This window comes from Brugia malayi (genome assembly GCF_000002995.4).
Source record: "Brugia malayi strain FR3 genome assembly, contig: Bm_v4_Chr2_contig_001, whole genome shotgun sequence".
NCBI lineage: Eukaryota > Metazoa > Nematoda > Chromadorea > Rhabditida > Onchocercidae > Brugia > Brugia malayi.
In genome coordinates this window covers 13,260,285-13,279,205 of record NW_025062476.1, presented here as the reverse complement: position 1 = coordinate 13,279,205, position 18,921 = coordinate 13,260,285, and the positions used below count along the sequence as shown (strand labels likewise).

Here is an 18,921-nt window from a genome sequence, read left to right as displayed (position 1 = left end):
TTTTAATTCTGATATAATTGAAATGTCTTTTAAATGGATAAAATTTTAATTCTGATATAATTGAAATGTCTTTTAAATGGATAAAATTTTAATTCTGATATAATTGAAATGTCTTTTAAATGGATAAAATTTTAATTCTGATATAATTGAAATGTCTTTTAAATGGATAAAATTTTAATTCTGATATAATTGAAATGTCTTTTAAATGGATAAAATTTTAATTCTTATATAATTGAAATGTCTTTTAAATGGATAAAATTTTAATTCTGATATAATTGAAATGTCTTTTAAATGAATAAAAATTTGATTCGAAATTATTTCAGTACTTAAATGAATAAATGATTCTTTCTAAAAAAAAAAAAAAATTTTTAAGAAACAATTTTTGCAATTAGTACAAAAACTTTTGTGCAGTCAGTTGTTAGTATTATTCATTTTTTCCTAGGTGTAAAATATATTTATTCTCGTATTTGAAAAATAAATTTCCATCTGATAAATTCTCGAAAATGGCATTCTCAAAAAATTATTTTGAAACAAATAACGATTAAATTATGATATATAATAGCTCTTACTCTTAACAATCTGTCAAATATTTATATTAAACATTCATAAACAAACTGAAAAAGAAAACAGAAAGAAAAAGAAACAACAAATTTGAATCGAAAATAATAATTTGTTGAAATAAATGAAAAACAAAAAGAAAAGAAAAAAACAACTTTCAAATTTTTGATATAAATTTTTACTCATAAATTTCACATAAATACAGAAATACTTGAGGTAAAAAAATAATCATAGATAAATTTGCTTATTCTTTCTTCTTACGTCGTACATTATTTTTCTGCAACTTTTTACGTTTCTTTTCCATCTAAAATTCTTTTTCCTTTTTTTTTTTTAAATTTCTTCTTTTACAATTAATTAAAAGAGAAAAAAAATTCATTATATTCATAATATCATTTCAAATTTAGAATAAAGTTTAATTTATGATCAAAAAAAAAAAGAAAAAAAAGAAAGGAAAGAAAAAAAAAACATAGCAACAAGATCTAATGATTTCAAAAATTTCTCAATTCTTTTCTAATTTATAACATTTTTTTTTTAGAATTAATATTTCAATTTTCTTTCTTTCCTTCTTTTTTTTTTTTTTTTTTTTTTTTGATGATTAAATTGATAAATTAAAAATTGAAAAAACAAAAAAGAAAAGAAAAAACTTACTTTAATTGCTTTATGAAGTTTCCATGAAAGAATAACAGTAATTAATAGGAATGGTGCAATGAATAATAATAAAATCATAAAAAATGAGCCAGGATCATCAGTTATCCATAATACCAATGAAACTAACAATTTCGACAAATAATCCTTCAAATCATCCAAAAACATTTTAACTGAAAATCAATGCTTAAAAATAAATAATAAATTAAATAATGAATTAATAATACTTGTTCTAATTAAAGAATAAAGCAATTGTTTAATAAATAAACATAAATTAGATTATAAACATCCCTCTTAAAAAAAAAAAAAAAATTTTCTCATCTAATTTAATTATATTATTTATTCAAAATTATTTCAAAATAACAATTTTCAAATTATATACCAAAATAGTTTAATATTACTTATCACTTATCAATGCTTTCCTTTTTTTTTTTAAATCTATAATTAAAACAATATTGTAGTAAAATTAAATTACTAAAGAAATAATTTTGGGAAATTATTCAAAATTTATTAATGAGAAGATAATATGAATGAATTGAAATATATTTATATTATTTAATCTTTCATCTGATAATTTCTCAGTTTCTTTGTTTAATCACTATTAGCTAACTTAACAAATAAAAATTACGATAAACAATTATACTTAAGTAATGATATAATATGTATATATAAACAATAATCAATAGAATTTTTTTTTCATTATATTATTTAAGTATTTTTTTAAATATTATTTCATATTATTAAGAAAAAACATTACACATATAATGTATGAATTGTGAATTTTTTTTTCTCATTTTTTTCTCTTTTAGCATGAAAAAAAATAAGTAAATAAATAAAATAAAATAAAATAAAATAAATAAAAACGAAGAATGAATGTAAATAAAATGAACCATAAATACACAAAATACTATTAAATAATCAGTGCAATTATTTGAATAACAAAAAATGCACAGTAATGAGTTAAAACAAAATATTGATTAATCAATTTTAATCGTTATCAAATAATTCAATGTAATCAAATAAAACTACATGATAAATATTTTAATTAGATCAATGATAAGTGAACTTGTTTATCATATCAAAAAAATGAACATTTTTTACAGGTTAAACAAAACATGCACAATAAAAATTTGTTAAAATTATTACATCATAAAATAATTTCATGCAATTAAATCATTTTTTACAACAAACAACATTTTAATTTTAAATATTCTGATCATGCATTGATATTGAAATAAGTGAATTATCAAAGTGATATTTGAAATGTTCGAAAATTAAAGAAACTTTTATCAGTAAAAAGTATGCGCAGTTTTATTTAATTACACATCACTAATTTATATATATATTTTTTGTTTTCTTATCAACCATTTATTTCACCTTTGTTTTTTTTTCTTGTATTTGAAATGAATAATTGTTCATACCGTTTACATTTTCCATTATTTTATTTACACCAGAAAAGAAAACATAGTTATACTCTATTATTTCTGACATAATATCTTTCCCATCGATGAAAAAAATCCTGAATCTATGTTATTATAACTTTTGAATTACCAATTTAAATTTTTATTCTAATCTTCATACACATACTCTCTCTCTCTCTCTTAATCTTCATTTTAAGTCTTTTTTTTTTTTTTTTTGTTGTTTTTCATCTCTATTAAAACAAAATTATTCAAATCGGGATTCTCAATAGATACTTTACTACATTGATACTGCTCAATTAAGTTCTTTCAATTTCAAATTAGTTTTATGAGTTTCATTAGTTATACATTACACAGATATGTTAATATATCACAGAGAGAATATATAAAAAAATATGGTTTCGCTGTATTTCTATCATAATTAAAAAAAATTTTGTCATATTAAAAAGAAAAAAGGAGAAAATCATTAAATCTAATTTCAATTAAACAGCATCAATAATGACAACACTAAAAAATGAAGATGCAACAGCTGAGAAAACTCTCACATAAAAACCAAATCGATGAAGAATGTACGATGTTCGAAGTATTCTAACCACTAATGAAATTGGCCTATTTATCGTATGCATAAATTTCATTCGATATAAAAAGTATGCATCGAATAACAATTCTAACACATCAACAAATGATAAATGCAAATCCGGTAAACACCATTCTTTCCAAGGCTTCAAAAGCAATAATTTCTTATATCTGAATCTGTAATAGTATTTAGATAAATGTTATCTCAGAATAAAAAAAAAAGAAAATATATGCTAAAATAGAATAGTTATACTTAAATATTCAATATTAACATTGATCAACTAATATACATTAAAAGTATATTGCAAATGTTAAGTAGTTGAAATACAATAAAAATTCTAAATGATTATATGTCATCCTGAAGTTATACTTCTTTTTTTTTTTTTTTACTAATAATACTTTAAAAAAATTTATTTGTTATTTTCATTTAGTAATTTCATTCTGATGGATTTAGTAATTTCATTCTGAATCTTTCAAATTTTGATTGAAAATTTATCTTACTTGCATATTTGACATTGTATTTTGCTTCTTCCAGACGCTTTTCCCAACCAAAAATTAAAACATTGCTTATGAACCCATAACATTGAACCAGAACATTTACAAGGTCTAAGCCAATCAATTTCATTCGATCCTTCCACATAACAAAATCTACAAATCTATAAAAAAAAAGAAAAAAGTAAAAAAAAAAACTGTTATCACTAATAGCAAAATTTATTTCTCTCTTAATTTTTCTTTTTTAAAATTTATTTACAACAAATCAATGAAATAATCATTATTGTTACCTTCATATTTGTTTGTGAAAATTGATCATCATTATCATCATCACTATTAGTTTTATCATCCAATAATTGGCATATCTTCCAGTTATCGTTTTTTATACTTTCAAGATGCATAACTATTCCTTTCAGTCACTTTCTTAACTGAAAATTAAAGCATTTATAAAAAAATAATATAAAAACATTTAAATTATAACTTAAATTTTCAAACTAATTCATAAAGTACTCATCAAAACTCCAACCTTTCTTTCTCTATTAAACTTAAATTATCCATTAAATTAAATCAAGCTGAAATATATTTTTTTTTTCTTTAAAAAAGAAAATTCATAGCATTTGCATAATCAAAACCTGAAAAATTGTAAAATGTAAACCATATTAAGAGAAATATATTATGCAGAAAAATAACTACATTATACCTCCAATCAAAAATTTTCAAACATAAACTATATTAAATTTAATAATTTATCGGAAAAAAAAAAAACATCAGATAGCCATCAAATAAAGTACATTTAATACACGTAATGATGCATCGCAGAATTACAAAAATATATGATAATTTTTGGATTTTTAAATTAAAAACATAATATGATTGTTCGCTCAATTAATAATTTATATCAAATTACATGGCAATTATTTAATTCATAAATTTAATTATAGCAAAAAAAAAAAAAAAAAAAATGAACCATCTATAACAAAATGATATAATGCACTTATATTTTTGTTCTTGTTTTGTTTCAAAATTAACACTATTCATTCTCGCAATTAATAATTTCCATCAAATAAACTAAAGAATAAACTAATAAACTACAGTACTAATAATTAATAAACTAAAGAAAAAAATTAATAACGACTTAAATTTTTAATCAATAGGAATGTTATCCAAAAGTAATTGTATGGAAGCACTGCATAAATGGGTAAAGTTTTAAATTGCTTACATATTTCCTGTTTTCAAGTACTCAACTCATGTAAACTTAATTAATTATCGTTTTAAAAAAGACAGTAACCATTAAAGATAACCATTTCATCATTAAAACAGTGAAAAAATTTAAATAAATAAAAGATAAAAGATATTTATTCTTTTTTTTTTCTCATAAATTTTCGCATACTTATACAAATCATACATATATCTATCAGATGATGATTATTCAATACAATGAATAATTTGAAAATATTCACTATTAAAGCATAGGAAGCTTATCATTTGATAAATTATGAATTTTGTGCAATACGCACTCGAAAGACTTTTAATTAATAAAACTGAAATTTGAAAGACAATTTAAAATGAGTGAAGAGATAAAAACAATTTAAAATGAGTAAAAAAAAAAAAAAAAAAAGAAAAAAATCGGATTAATGAAGATAAAAATCACGGTCCAAATAAAGATGAGATTTTATATGAAGATCTTATTTAGATTTAAAGCAAATTTTTAATTCACTTTGAACAATATTAAAAATAATTAGCTACAAACTTCTAATTCTTCAAAAATTACCAAAAATGCATCATAGTGGAATTACAAACAAAAAAAAAAAAGTAATAATACTACTAATAAGCGATTACAATGCATCAAGCACCTTCGACGAGCATATCGATGTAATAATATCATACACAATATTTGAATAAAAATTAAGTCTTATTCTACTCAGAACAACTAATTTCCAAAGCAAAAGATAGCTTGCATAGAGGAAGAATGTAACCCTATTATCCAAACAACGTGGAAAGTAGCGATATATGCGATAAGTAAGAGTTATATCAAAGTATATTCCCAAAAGATCGGTTATACGTAGATGAAATTGTGGCCAATGCCAATTTTTGTAAGATTTTAATTTCCATTGACGTCGATACACATAACTGGAAATTACTTTATTATTCATTTGTTAGGTGATCGATAAGAAAACTAAAAAGAAGACTCAAAAAAAAAAAAAAAAAAAAGGAACAATAATAGTATTAACTTGCTAGTTAAGTTACTTTGTTAACATCATTGTTCATATAATATTAAACTTCATAATAATTCCAATCAAAGACACTGTATTTATAATAATAATAATAGCTGAATAATGTTATATTATTAAGCATTAATGAATTGTTAAAATAAAAATTAATTTCACTAAATAATTAAAACGACAAACGTTTTCACCTGCATATAGCACAGCTATATTTCATCGCATAAGGCGCAAATGAAAGCCATTGCTCGAAACAACTCAAATGAACCCATTTCATTGTTCCAATACATTTACACGGTGCTAACCATTCACTAGTTTCATCATCTGATAAACAATATCGACAAACCTAGATATTAACATTATTATCAATTAAATTTATTTAAATTACAAAATTGTAAAACTATTTTTTTCAACCATTATTATATTATTATGCATTAATGAATTACTGAATAAATCTCATCATTTGATAAATATTAAATAATCAAATTAATCTAAGGGATAAACATTTGTAAGCACAATTATAGTAATATTAGTTCTAGAAACAACAATTAAAATATTAAAATGTAAATTTTCAAATGAACATACCTTGGAATGATCAGTCATGATATTATCAAATGATGATAATGATGATGATGATAACGATGATGTAACTTGAGATGAAAATGGAAATATACCAGATAGAATTGTTATATTGCTTTCAACTTTTGATAAATATGATAATTTCCTAGTACTAGTATTACTGATACTACTACTACTATTACTTCTATTAGTAGTAGTAGTAGTGCTATTATTCGGTAGTATTGCACCTCTTATTTCTTCTTCCATTTTATCAAGAAATTCGAATCCTGAAAACAAAACAAAAAAAAAATACTGCAATTAATTGAAAATTATATTCATCAGAATAATATCTATAATATTTTGCGCAAACACTGCTTCCCTAACCATTTAATCAAAAAAATAATAACAATTTGTAAAAAAAAAAAAAAAAAAAAAAAAAAAAAAGAAAATATGATTTCTCATTTAATTACTTTATTCTTAATGTATACTTAAGAAAAAGTACAAAAAAAAAGATATGTCCAACAATAATGATAAAATTGTCAGTAATTCATGAAAAAAACAACCTGATATGAGAAGGAAATATGAAGAAATAAATGCATTGCAAATTTTTGACAAATAATTGAATATGTGAAAAAAGCAACAAACCGTTAAATACCACTCAGTAAATTTCTTTTTCTTTTCTTTTTTTATTTTATTTTATTTATTTGTTTACAGAAAAGAATGACTGGTTGTATTTGAGAAGTAATAATATGAAAATATATATTTGTAATTGGTTCTTTCTTTTTTACCAGAAATACTAATGTTTTTCTCTTTTTTTTTTTTTTTTTTTTGTTTAATTATTATATGGCATATGATATATTTTTTATGATTTCTTCTTCTTTTTCTTTCTTCTGATCTGATTTTTATTTACAAATTTGTGGAATTAATTAATACAGTAGAAATATTATGAATTATCAAATGATAATAAATGATATATAAATTTGGAGATGCTAGCATTAAAGATAATATTTTGCGGACGTCCAAAAAACAAAACCGAAATTACGGGACGATGTAGGAATTAGACGAGTGTTACGTAACGTAATATTATCGGAGACGTGACGCAGAAATTAGACGAATGTTGTAAGACGTAATGTTATCGGAGACGTGATTCGTATCTGCGTGATGCAGAAATTAGGTGGATATTGTGAAACGTAATATTATCGGAGACGTGACGCATATCTGTACGTGATGCAGAAATTAGGTGGATGTTGTGAAACGTAATATTATCGGAGACGTGACGCAGAAATTAGACGAATGTTGTAAGACGTAATGTTGTCGGAGACGTGACTCATATCTGTAGTGATGCAGAAATTAGATGAATGTTATTTTTCGAAATATTAAAACAAACTGTTCATTAAATTTATAAATCAAACAAACATAATTTTTGGTAATGAAAAATTAATTAATTGTTTCAAAATGAGAAAATAATTGTACGAAAACAATTTAAAATGTTATTATTTGAGATGAAAATTGATAAATTTATTTTATAATATTTAATTAAAAATTGCGACAAATAATGCAATAAAGAATAATAGTAGCATCATTGTTTCCAATGGATGTAGCTGGAACCATTGAATGAAATTATTTAATTCTTTTAATGCTTCCTCTCGATCATAATTTATTTTCGCTGTTTCTCTACAATCAAATAAATATTTTGTTGTTTTTGAAGTCAATTTTAATATTTTATACAATTTTAATATTTATTCCATTCATAGATTTTTCATGAATTATAGCAATTTAAAATAACTTTTATGAATGTAAGATATAATAATTTTTCAGATTAATGGAATTTTTCAATTTGCTGTTTATTACAATATTAATATTGCATAATTGAGTAACAGTATGACGACACTGATACTATTTTTGCCGGAAATTAATATGATTTCCGGAATAGAAAGAAAAAAAAAATTATTAATATTATAAGTATAGTTAGAAGAACTAAACCTTACATATTAGTGTTATTCGTTTGATAACTTAATGTTTCAGATGATGTGATCAATTCTTTTCTTTCAAATGTAAATTTCATTAATGGTATTTGTCTCTCTGTTCCTTCTCCTTCTGAATGTATTCGTGCTGCAAAGTCAAGAAAAACAAGGTAAAGTAAATCATTCATTATATATATTTATGTAAATTATTTCAAATGAAAATATCAATATTTTAAAGTTATGATAAAAATATTTTAAAATTATGATATGAGATAATAATATATAAGGCAGAAATGTTGTATTCGTTGTAATCTGAGTGATAAAAAATTCACATTTATCAAATTATACAGTCATTGAAAAATGGCCTAGGTTCAAACAAAATTAGAAAGTTAATTGTAAAAAAATGACTTAATCTAGAAATCTTTTGTTTTACAAATTAAATTTATCATTCTACCTAGAATTTTTAATAAAAAGGGCGATTTTTAAAAATTGACTTAACCTAGAAATCTTATATATTATTACATTGAATTTATCATTTATCTAGAAGTTTTTAATTATTGCATTAAATTTATCAGTCTGTTATATTAAATTTATCGATTTAACCAAATTTTAACTACATTTATTATATCATTAAATTTATCAATTTACCCTAAATATTATATTAAATTTAACAAATAATTCATCAAAAAAAAAAAAAATTGAAATTTACAAAAATTAGATATTTTACAATTCTAATATATATTTAATAAAATTTTAGAATTTATATTGTCTTTCATATATTTTTATCTATTATAATAAGATCATTTTTTAATATTTCTAATTTTTTTATTTACCTATTAATTTAGTTACAATTGTTTGATTGTTATCAATTTCTTGTTCAACAAAATTTGTAACTAAAATTAATTTTGATGTTTTTATATCTTTTTGTAATTGCTGTTGTTGTTTTGTTCGTCGCCAAGTTAAAAAACAACGTTGCTCCGCACGTGGCGGAATACAACCACTTCCAGCTGGTGTTGCCTATATAAATATATCAAAAAAAAAAGAAAGATTATAAATTAAATATTATTATTTCAAAAGAAATACTAATTTTATTAGTATTTTTGGTAATTTTATTAGTATTACTATATTAGTATTATTAATTTTATTAATTGAAATTAATATAATAATTAGCATTAAAAATTTAGGAGAGCATTAAATAAAAATTGATCACATTAATCAATAAATAATAATATTGATTGCAATGATAATAATTGCAGTATTACTAACAATAATAATTAATGATAATAGCAATAGTAACAATAATAATAGTAATAATTAGTAACGATAATAACAATTAATAATAATAATGGTGTTAATGATAATGATAATTTTTGAGAATAATATTAATAACCGTAATACTGGATGTCGCATCGGAGCAAAGTTTAAATAAAAGTGGTACATCAGCATCATTGCATAATTGCATTTCAGTTAATGCTATTTCAGGTCGCTGTTTCATTGGTGTAAAATAAATTGCAACTGCTCTATAATTTAAATAATTTCAAATATAATTACTATTAATTAATTAATGGTAATTTCAAATATCAATAAAGTAGATTTAATAAAGTTTAAATTTAAAATTTTTTTACAAATCTACTTTCAGTAATTTTGTTAGTTTTCTTTCTTCCACTTTTTTGTCATTATCAATTTTTTTTTTTTTTAAAAAAAAATTAAGAATTTATTAAATTTATTGCTAATTATGATTGAATGTGATAGATTTTATGATTAAAAATAAGTGAATATTTTGAATTAAGCAATTATTATCTGTTATAAAACAAAACAAATGATCTGAACTGAACAGTAATGAAATAATATCTATTAATCGTTATTTTGATAATAAATTCTTTTTTCTCGTTTTTCTTTTTGATTATTGATAATTGATTAATTGTTGATCACTTTAAAACTATTTAAATCAATATATTGATCAAATTAATATGATAATATTAAAGATTTATACTGTTTTGGTTTTTGTCGCGGTGATTTGATAATATAACTTGTGGTTAGTGGTGCATGCGACATTTGTGTTTCATCCAAATTCATCTCATTACTTGTTGAGCTTTTTGCTGTGTTACTAAAAGTAATATTTTATCATTAATTTTAATCATTAAATTTCTCATTAACTTTAACTTTATCATTGTTTATTTAATTAATTAATTAATTAATTGATTTATTTATTTTTTATTACTATTTATTTATTTATTATTATCAATCATCTTCTATCTAAATAATCTTATTATGAACAAATAAATAAAGTGTTTTTCTAGTCAGTAATAATTTTAAGTTCTTTGTTTTGTTTGTTTTGTTATTTATTTGCTTTTGCATCAGTTATATTTAATAATTTAAGAGAATGAATTTTAATAAAAAGGAAAATAATATATAGCGATTAATCGCATATTATTGTTTTTGCAATTAATTAAGTTATTTGTTTTTTTTTTTTTTGATCAATGATAATTTTATTATCAGTAATGATTTGTTTTGAATATTTTTTATTACAAGTATTACAAGTTCGAAATAAATATTAGGTTTAAAACATCAAAAAAGCAAAAAAGAATTTAAGATTTGTTAATATTTTTAAAAAGTTTCATTTCAGAAATATGCTAGTAATAAAAGAATTTTATCAATTAATCAATAATATTATGAATTTGTAAATTAATTTTATCAGCAATAGAGAAAGAATTGAAAATATAGAGTGATAATAGGAATGATAAGACATAAATAATGGAGGGAATAATTTACAGATTGCTTTTCATAATCTTTGAAGTAGGTATTTCTTGTGGATTTGATCGATCTGAACTTATCGATATCTCTTGCATAATATAGCCTAATCTCTTATTATTTTTCTTAAATTGTTTATCAGCAAACGATTCTGCAAAAAAAGAAAAAAAAAAAAAAGAGGAAATAAGATAAAATATGGCAAAAATTCTACAATGAATAAATTTTTAATACACTCATAATTTTATAATTTTAAAAATGCTAATAAATTTACATTGAAAATTTAGTTTTTTAATTCAAATTTTATAAAAAAAATTTTCATGCCAATATTTTGTGTAATTGATTGTTTGTTTTATTGATCGAAGAAAAAATAAAATATTAGACAATTTGCATTTCAATTCAATTCAAAGCAATAGAAGCATGGAAATTCACATGAAGAAATTAAATATTCAAAAAAAGAGTAATCAGTAAATCATATGTGATTGTGTGATCAGATTTATCAATGGATTCATGGCTGGTTACGTGATCAGACTTATAAACTGATTCATGATTGATTATGTGATCAGATTTATCAATGGATTCATGATTGATTATCTGATCAGATTTATCTGCCAATCAATACATGATTACGTAGTCAGATATGTCATATTATTAAATTGATTTACTGATCGATGTGTGATTATGTGATCAGATTTATAACTAATCCACGTAATTACGTGATCAGATTTATCAACTAATTCACGTGGTTACGTGATCAGATTTATTTTACAAATTGATATATGGTTATGCAATCAAATTTTTCTACTAATTCAGATGTGATTATGTAATCAGATTTATTTATCAATCCGCTATGTCAATATTTACTGCTTCTGCTGAGTGTTTATGCAATTATAACATTCATTCAAAAACATCAAAAAAAAAAAAAAACAATAATAATAAAGGATTTCGCTACATTTTAAAATCATTAAAACGAATTTAAAAAAAACAATAAATTTTGCAGCAAAAAACAAACAAACAACAAATATTTTTTTTTTTCATTTTATAAAATAAACAAAAAAAAAAAAAAAAATTTAATTCGTTTATATTTTTTATTAATGCAAAATAAATAATTCATTAATTCTTCTCTTTCTTTTTTCGTTTTTTTTTTTACAGCCATAAAAAAAAAATGTTTAGAAAAAAAAAAAAAAAAACAAAATATAAAACAAAGATTTAAAATAAGCCAATATGATTTATCCGAAGTAAACATACAATTGAAACAATCAATAAAAATAAGGGAATGTGTAAATGACTATGTTTGACCTCAGAAAGACAGAGAGAAAGAAAGGGAAGAGAAGAGAGTATTATTATTATTATTATTGTTGTTGTTGTTGTTGTTGTTGTTATTGTCCTGTTATCGTTATTGGTTGTGAATGGTGGTAGTGTTCCTGAGAGCAATATATATTGCTGAGGTCAACGGTCATCTGATCATTTCTCTCTCTCTCACCTTCCCTCCCTTCCTCCCTCCTTCCCTTTCTCTCTCCATCGCTATTTTAGGATAAATTGAATTGCATAAATTTTTTTGCTAATATTTCATTCTTTTTTTTTTTCGAAAAAAAAAGAACTTTTTCAATTATTAATATAATTGTGTAAACAACAACAACAACAAAAAAAAAAAAAGTTAATTAAATTATTGATGCAATTTTAAATTTTATTATTAATTTATGATGGAATTATGATAATTTCTAAAATTATTTACTTTTGCTTTTTGCTTTTTTTTTTTTTAAAAAAAAAAAAAATTATTTACTAACTAATTTTATTCATATATTATTTGATGAATAAATTATTAGAAACAAAATTAAGAAATTTTTTATTCAACATGAATATTATAAATAGTAATTAGCTTTTTCTTTTTTTTTTTAATTTTTTATTTTTGTTTATTTTATCATTAATTAATAATATGTTATCTTCATCATATAAAATATATTATATTTTATCAAATATTTTCATCAATTTTTTATCTTTTTTAATTTTTTTTTTTTTTTTTTTTTAAATTTAGAAGAAATGTAACAAATAGAAACATAAAAAAGAAAAAAAAAATTGTTTTTCCCTTTCTTATCATATCGACGATTAATTTAAAAAAAAAAATCATTAAATGATATTTACTATCATACTTATATCATACTGTGATATATTATTATTAATAATGAATAATTTAGGAAAAAAAAGAAAGATAATTTTATAAATTCTAAAATTTATTCATTATACTAATATAATTTACTAATATGTTTATTAATTTCTTGTAATTATTAATTATACTAATATGTTTATTAATTTCTTGTAATTATTAATTATACTAATATGTTTATTAATTTCTTGTAATTATTAATTATACTAATATGTTTATTAATTTCTTGTAATTATTAATTATACTAATATGTTTATTAATTTCTTGTAATTATTAATTATACTAATATGTTTATTAATTTCTTGTAATTATTAATTATACTAATATGTTTATTAATTTCTTGTAATTATTAATTATACTAATATGTTTATTAATTTCTTGTAATTAAAATTTATTACTTTCTACATATAAATCAATCATTAATATTTTAATAGAAATATATTAAGCATTAGAATAGAGCGATTAATTATTTAGTAAATAATTTTTTTTTTTTTCTTATTTTCTATATTTTTATTTAGTAAATAAACATTTAATAAATTATTCTTGATCTTAGCAAATTCTTGTTGAATCATTAATTTATTACTTTGTATATAGCAATCAATCAATAATTTATTATTATGATCAAATATATGCGTTTTTTTATATATTTGAAATTTTCATATGTTTATTAATTTCTTTTAATTAAAATAAATGAGGTTTTTTTTTTTTTTTGCAGGCGATAATTCGAAAAGAAGCTATTTCGTTTTTTTTTTTCTTTTTTTGAATATGGAAAGAAAAGATAAAGCAACTCATTCGATCGGGAAGGAAAATCATCGTAATTATCCAAATCGTTCAATCGAGAGGAAAAATTATCGTAATTTTCCACATCATTCGATCGAGAGAGGAAATCATCATAATTATCAAAATCGTTCAACTAACAGGGAAAATTATCATCGTAATCTACCAGGTGATTTAGCCAACCGGGAAAATCAACGAGATCTTCCAGGTGGTTTAATCAATCGGGAAAATCAACGGAATCTACCAGGTGATTTAGCCAACCGGGAAAATCAACGAGATCTTCCAGGTGGTTTAATCAATCGGGAAAATCAACAGAATCATCCAGGTGATTTAATCAACCCGGAAAATCAACGAGATCTTCCAGGTGGTTCAATCAATCGGGAAAATCAACAGAATCATCCAGGTGATTTAATCAACCCGGAAAATCAACGAGATCTTCCAGGTGGTTCAATCAATCGGGAAAATCAACAGAATCATCCAGGTGATTTAATCAACCCGGAAAATCAACGAGATCTTCCAAGTGGTTCAATCAATTGGGAAAATCAACAGAATCATCCAGGTGATTTAATCAACCCGGAAAATAAACAAGATCTTCCAAGTGATTCAGTCAATGCGGAAGATCGACGCAATCTTCCAGGTGATTCAGTCAATCGGAAAAATCAATGGAATAATCCAGGTGATTTAATCAATCAAGAAAAACAGCGCAATCATCGAGAAAAACAACGCAATCATCCAGATGATTTAATCAACCGGGAAAAGCAGCGAAATCATCGAGAAAAACAGCGCAATCATCCAGATGATTTAAACAATCGAGCAAATCATCAAGATCATCCAAATGATCCGATCAATCGTGAAAATCAACATTGCCTGATCAACATGGAAAATTGTTATTCAATTGATAGGAAAAATAATTTCAACTTTTCAACAATATCATTGATTAACAGTGAAAATGAATCGAATTTTTCAACTGATCCAATGAATCAAACAAATCAGTCAAACATTCCAATTCGATTAAACGACACAGAAAATCATTCAAACGACACAGAAACTCATGAAAATGTTAGGAATCGTCCGATCGACCGACAAAATCGTTTAAATGTTCCACTTCATCCGATTGTAAGAATGTTACAGCGATATATGTAAGTTTAACTTTTCTTTTCTTTTAATCAAATCTCTTCCGTTGTTTATTTCTGTAAAAAAAAAAAAAAAAAAAAAAAAAAAAAAAGAAAAAAATGATTTATTACTGAAAATAAATTTGATATGCTAATTTTATTCTTTAAACGAAAGAAAGAAAGAGAGAAACGAAGTTAAAAAAAAAAAAAATAAATTTTCCTTATTATTATTATTATTACTGTTATTATCATTTTTTGATTTTAATACTAAAATTATAATTTAAATAAATTAATATCATTCTTGAAAAAAAAATAATAATAATATAATGATTTATTTACTTAATTATAATTGTAATGAATTTACTTTGTTCACTATCTCATTTATTAATTAACTTTTTTTTTTTTTTTTTGTCTTTTTTTTTAACAAACAATAATATAGTAATGCAAAAATAATTCTGTCAAAAATATCACTTTTGATTATTATTTGAACAATAAATAATCATATGATTGTATTTGAAAAATAATATAATCAATGTCAACATCATTCATAATTAATTCATTTCTATATTATTTATAATATTTTTCTCCTCATTTATAAATTAGAAATAAAAAGCAAATAATTGAAAATGATAGTAAAGAAAAAAAAAAATATTTCTGATAATCAAAATTTTGTTTTGCTGATAAGAATAAGCTATCATGATCATCATCACCAATCATTATCATCAATCATTACCACTATTCTTTTCTCTTTATTTCTCTTAGTTAAACTAAATTTTACACCTTTTAACTAACTTTATACTTAATTTTAGCATAAAAAGTAATTACCAAATGGAAAAATTTTGGTGGATGAAAAAATTTTAAAATTTTATATTAATAATTATACTTTGAAAAAAACAAAGAATCTCCATTCCTCCTTTTTTTTTTTTTCTTTTTTTCTCTTAAAAATTATGCAAATTTTTTTTTTTTCTTTTTAGATTTCATTTGAAAATATTTTAAATAATTTTTCTTTTTGCTCCTCAATTCATTTCTATCGAATTTAAGGCCGCTGATCGGCCTTTAACAATCAATCGATTAATTTTTTTTTGAATTTTATTCATAAATAAATATAATTAGGCGAAATTAACATTTCGGCTAAATCAAACAAAATTACTATGCCAGCATTTCGCAGGTTTCTTTTTTTTTTTAAAAAAAAAAAAATTTTTTTCAATTTTTTTTTCTAATCTTAAAAAGTATATAAAAATTAGTTTAAATTTATAAAGGATATAATTGATTTGAGTTTTTAATGATTTATGAAACAAAATTGTTTGAAAAATTTTTCCTATCTTACTAAAAAAAAAAAAAAAATTTTTGCGATAATTATTTCTAACTATATTTGAAAGTTTATTTAATTTAATTAAGATTAAATATTCAAATCCTAGCATATAAACTTGTTGTTGTTCAAAGATTATAGTAGTAGAGCTGAAGCTGAATTTACGGAATTTTAATAACTTCTTTTTCTGTTTTTTTCCGGGAAACAAAAAATGAAAATATTTTACATTTTCTATTACACTAGATTAAAATGATTGAAATTCATCAAATTTCAAAAAAAAAAAAAAAAGAGCTGTAAATAAATTTTTGTTGTAATAAGGAAAACATACCTGTAATTAGAGAAGCGCATCTGTCGTACTTTGATATATCATAATGATATTAAAGTTTTAATTGATCATAAATTAGCATAATTTCTGGCATTATTTTTTTGGAATTAACAAATTCGTAACACTGCAGTGTTGAATTAATATCATCATTACTTATTACTTGTAAAAGTAGATAAAATGATCTAGACTATTGATCTGGAATAATCAAGAAATATTCAATACTGATTATGAAATGATCTAGTGACCCAGAATAATCAAGAAATATTCAGTATTGATTAGTAAGCGAGATAATTTGACACTAGCATTCTTTAAAATAATCAAAAAATATACATCGTTTGATTATTAGATGAAATGATCTGGGATTATTGATTAGCGGGCTAAATGATCTGGAATTATTGATTAGTGGATGAAATGATCTGGAATTATTGATTATTAGATGGAATGATGTGGGATTATTGATTAGTGGATGAAATGATGTGGGATTATTGATTAGTGGATGAAATGATCTGGAATTATTGATTAGTGGATGAAATGATGTGGGATTATTGATTAGTGGATGAAATGATCAGGAATTATTGATTAGTGGATGAAATGATGTGGGATTATTGATTAATGAATGAAATGATCTGGAATTATTGATTATTAGATGAAATGATCTGGGATTATTGATTAGCACATTAGTGATGACAATAAAAAGTGAAATAGGGAAGAAAAAACAATCAATTTTGGTAATGAGATTTATTATTACTAATTTTTGTTAATAATTTTTTTTTCATGAAATTTTAATTGCTAAAAAAAAAAAAATACATTAATCATTTTATCTATAACAAATTATTCATGATTGACTTTTTTAAATGATTTTTTTTTTTTTTTTTTAAATGAATCAATATTATATAATAATTATGCATATATTAATTTACACTGGTAAATTATAAAAGTAAAAAATATATAAATTAAAGTTTTTTCTTTATAAATATCCATTTTCCTTTTTCTTTTTTATATTTATTTTATTTTTGTAATTTCTCTTCTTTCTTTTCTTTTTTTTTTGTTTAATATTTCATTTTTCATTAATTCAATTAAACATTTTATATTTTGGAAATTATTTGTAGCTCATTACAATTCATTGCTCATTTTTTATGTTTTTAAATTTTATTAATTAATCAAAAATTTACATTTTTGAACCATTTTTTTCTCTACTTTTCTAAAAACGAAAAAAGAAAAAGAGCAAAGAGAAAAAATAAGAAACAAATGAGAAATGATTAGATAACATACAATTATTTATCTCTCTTATCTTTCTCATTCTTTTAATAATTTCTCAGTTTTTTTAATTTTTTTTTCATCCTTTCTTCTTTCTTATAAAACAATAGAAGGAAAAAAAGAAAGGGAAGAAATAAAACGAATAAAAATGAATATTAACACAATGAAATAAATTAATTACAACATTTTTTTCTCTTTTTTTCTTTTTTTTTTTTAACACAATTAAAAAATAATATTCGATGAGACGAATGCTTTTTCATTGCGTCATCAAATCGTTGAAAGACTATTGTGATGTTGTGTGTTACAGCGCTACGTCTAGTAAAAATGAAAGCCTACAAGCTGGGGATGAGATTATGGTATTTGTTTGTGTTTTGCTATGTTTAGTAGAGTATAAGAATGATTTTATAGTAAGATTACTGCATACATCTCTAAAAGGTATATTTTTGTATAAATATTTCGATGCAGTACGGTGGAATGTGGTACGGTACGATACAGTGTAAGTACAGTACGGTTGTGAAAGATAATTGTTATTAAGTGAAAATTTTATTATAAATAGGCTAGAAATGATAAAATTGAAAACATAATGAGAAAGTTATTTTATTTATATTTTATCAATAGAATTGTTACCGGTTAGTTGAATTGTTAGTAGAAGAGTATTTAGGAAAAATGAGATTGTTTAGATAATGATTAGAAGAATGACAAAGAAAAAATGTAAGAAAAGAATGAAGGATAAGTAAATGTTTATTATATACGATATAACCAATAAGTGTTTAATGTAATGATTAAATGAGAATAA

At 21.9% G+C, this 18,921-nt stretch overlaps 5 protein-coding genes across 5 annotated transcripts; 1 reads left to right on the top strand and 4 right to left on the bottom strand.

The window, feature by feature from the left end:
• Positions 1–802: 802 nt before the first annotated feature.
• Positions 803–1,371, bottom strand: Bm17577 (Uncharacterized protein; the record flags this gene model as incomplete). Its single annotated transcript, XM_043079429.1, has 2 exons — positions 803–862; positions 1,207–1,371. The coding sequence occupies 2 exons, from the start codon at positions 1,369–1,371 to the stop codon at positions 803–805; spliced, it is 225 nt and encodes a 74-aa protein (XP_042935363.1).
• Positions 1,372–3,345: 1,974 nt separating this feature from the next.
• Positions 3,346–4,247, bottom strand: Bm13594 (Uncharacterized protein; the record flags this gene model as incomplete). The annotated part of the gene is made up of 3 exons (XM_043079428.1): positions 3,346–3,374; positions 3,699–3,853; positions 4,216–4,247. 3 exons carry the CDS (start codon positions 4,245–4,247, stop codon positions 3,346–3,348), a joined length of 216 nt encoding a protein of 71 aa, XP_042935362.1.
• Positions 4,248–5,524: 1,277 nt separating this feature from the next.
• On the bottom strand, positions 5,525–6,736 carry Bm8668 (Uncharacterized protein; the record flags this gene model as incomplete). The annotated part of the gene is made up of 3 exons (XM_043079427.1): positions 5,525–5,819; positions 6,106–6,257; positions 6,497–6,736. 3 exons carry the CDS (start codon positions 6,734–6,736, stop codon positions 5,525–5,527), a joined length of 687 nt encoding a protein of 228 aa, XP_042935361.1.
• A 1,265-nt stretch (positions 6,737–8,001) lies between these two features.
• On the bottom strand, positions 8,002–10,509 carry Bm17576 (Uncharacterized protein; the record flags this gene model as incomplete). Its single annotated transcript, XM_043079426.1, has 5 exons — positions 8,002–8,143; positions 8,458–8,581; positions 9,267–9,450; positions 9,824–9,953; positions 10,427–10,509. The coding sequence occupies 5 exons, from the start codon at positions 10,507–10,509 to the stop codon at positions 8,002–8,004; spliced, it is 663 nt and encodes a 220-aa protein (XP_042935360.1).
• A 3,601-nt stretch (positions 10,510–14,110) lies between these two features.
• On the top strand, positions 14,111–15,265 carry Bm10779 (Uncharacterized protein; the record flags this gene model as incomplete). Its single annotated transcript, XM_043079425.1, has 1 exon — positions 14,111–15,265. The coding sequence occupies one exon, from the start codon at positions 14,111–14,113 to the stop codon at positions 15,263–15,265; it is 1,155 nt and encodes a 384-aa protein (XP_042935359.1).
• Positions 15,266–18,921: the final 3,656 nt, after the last annotated feature.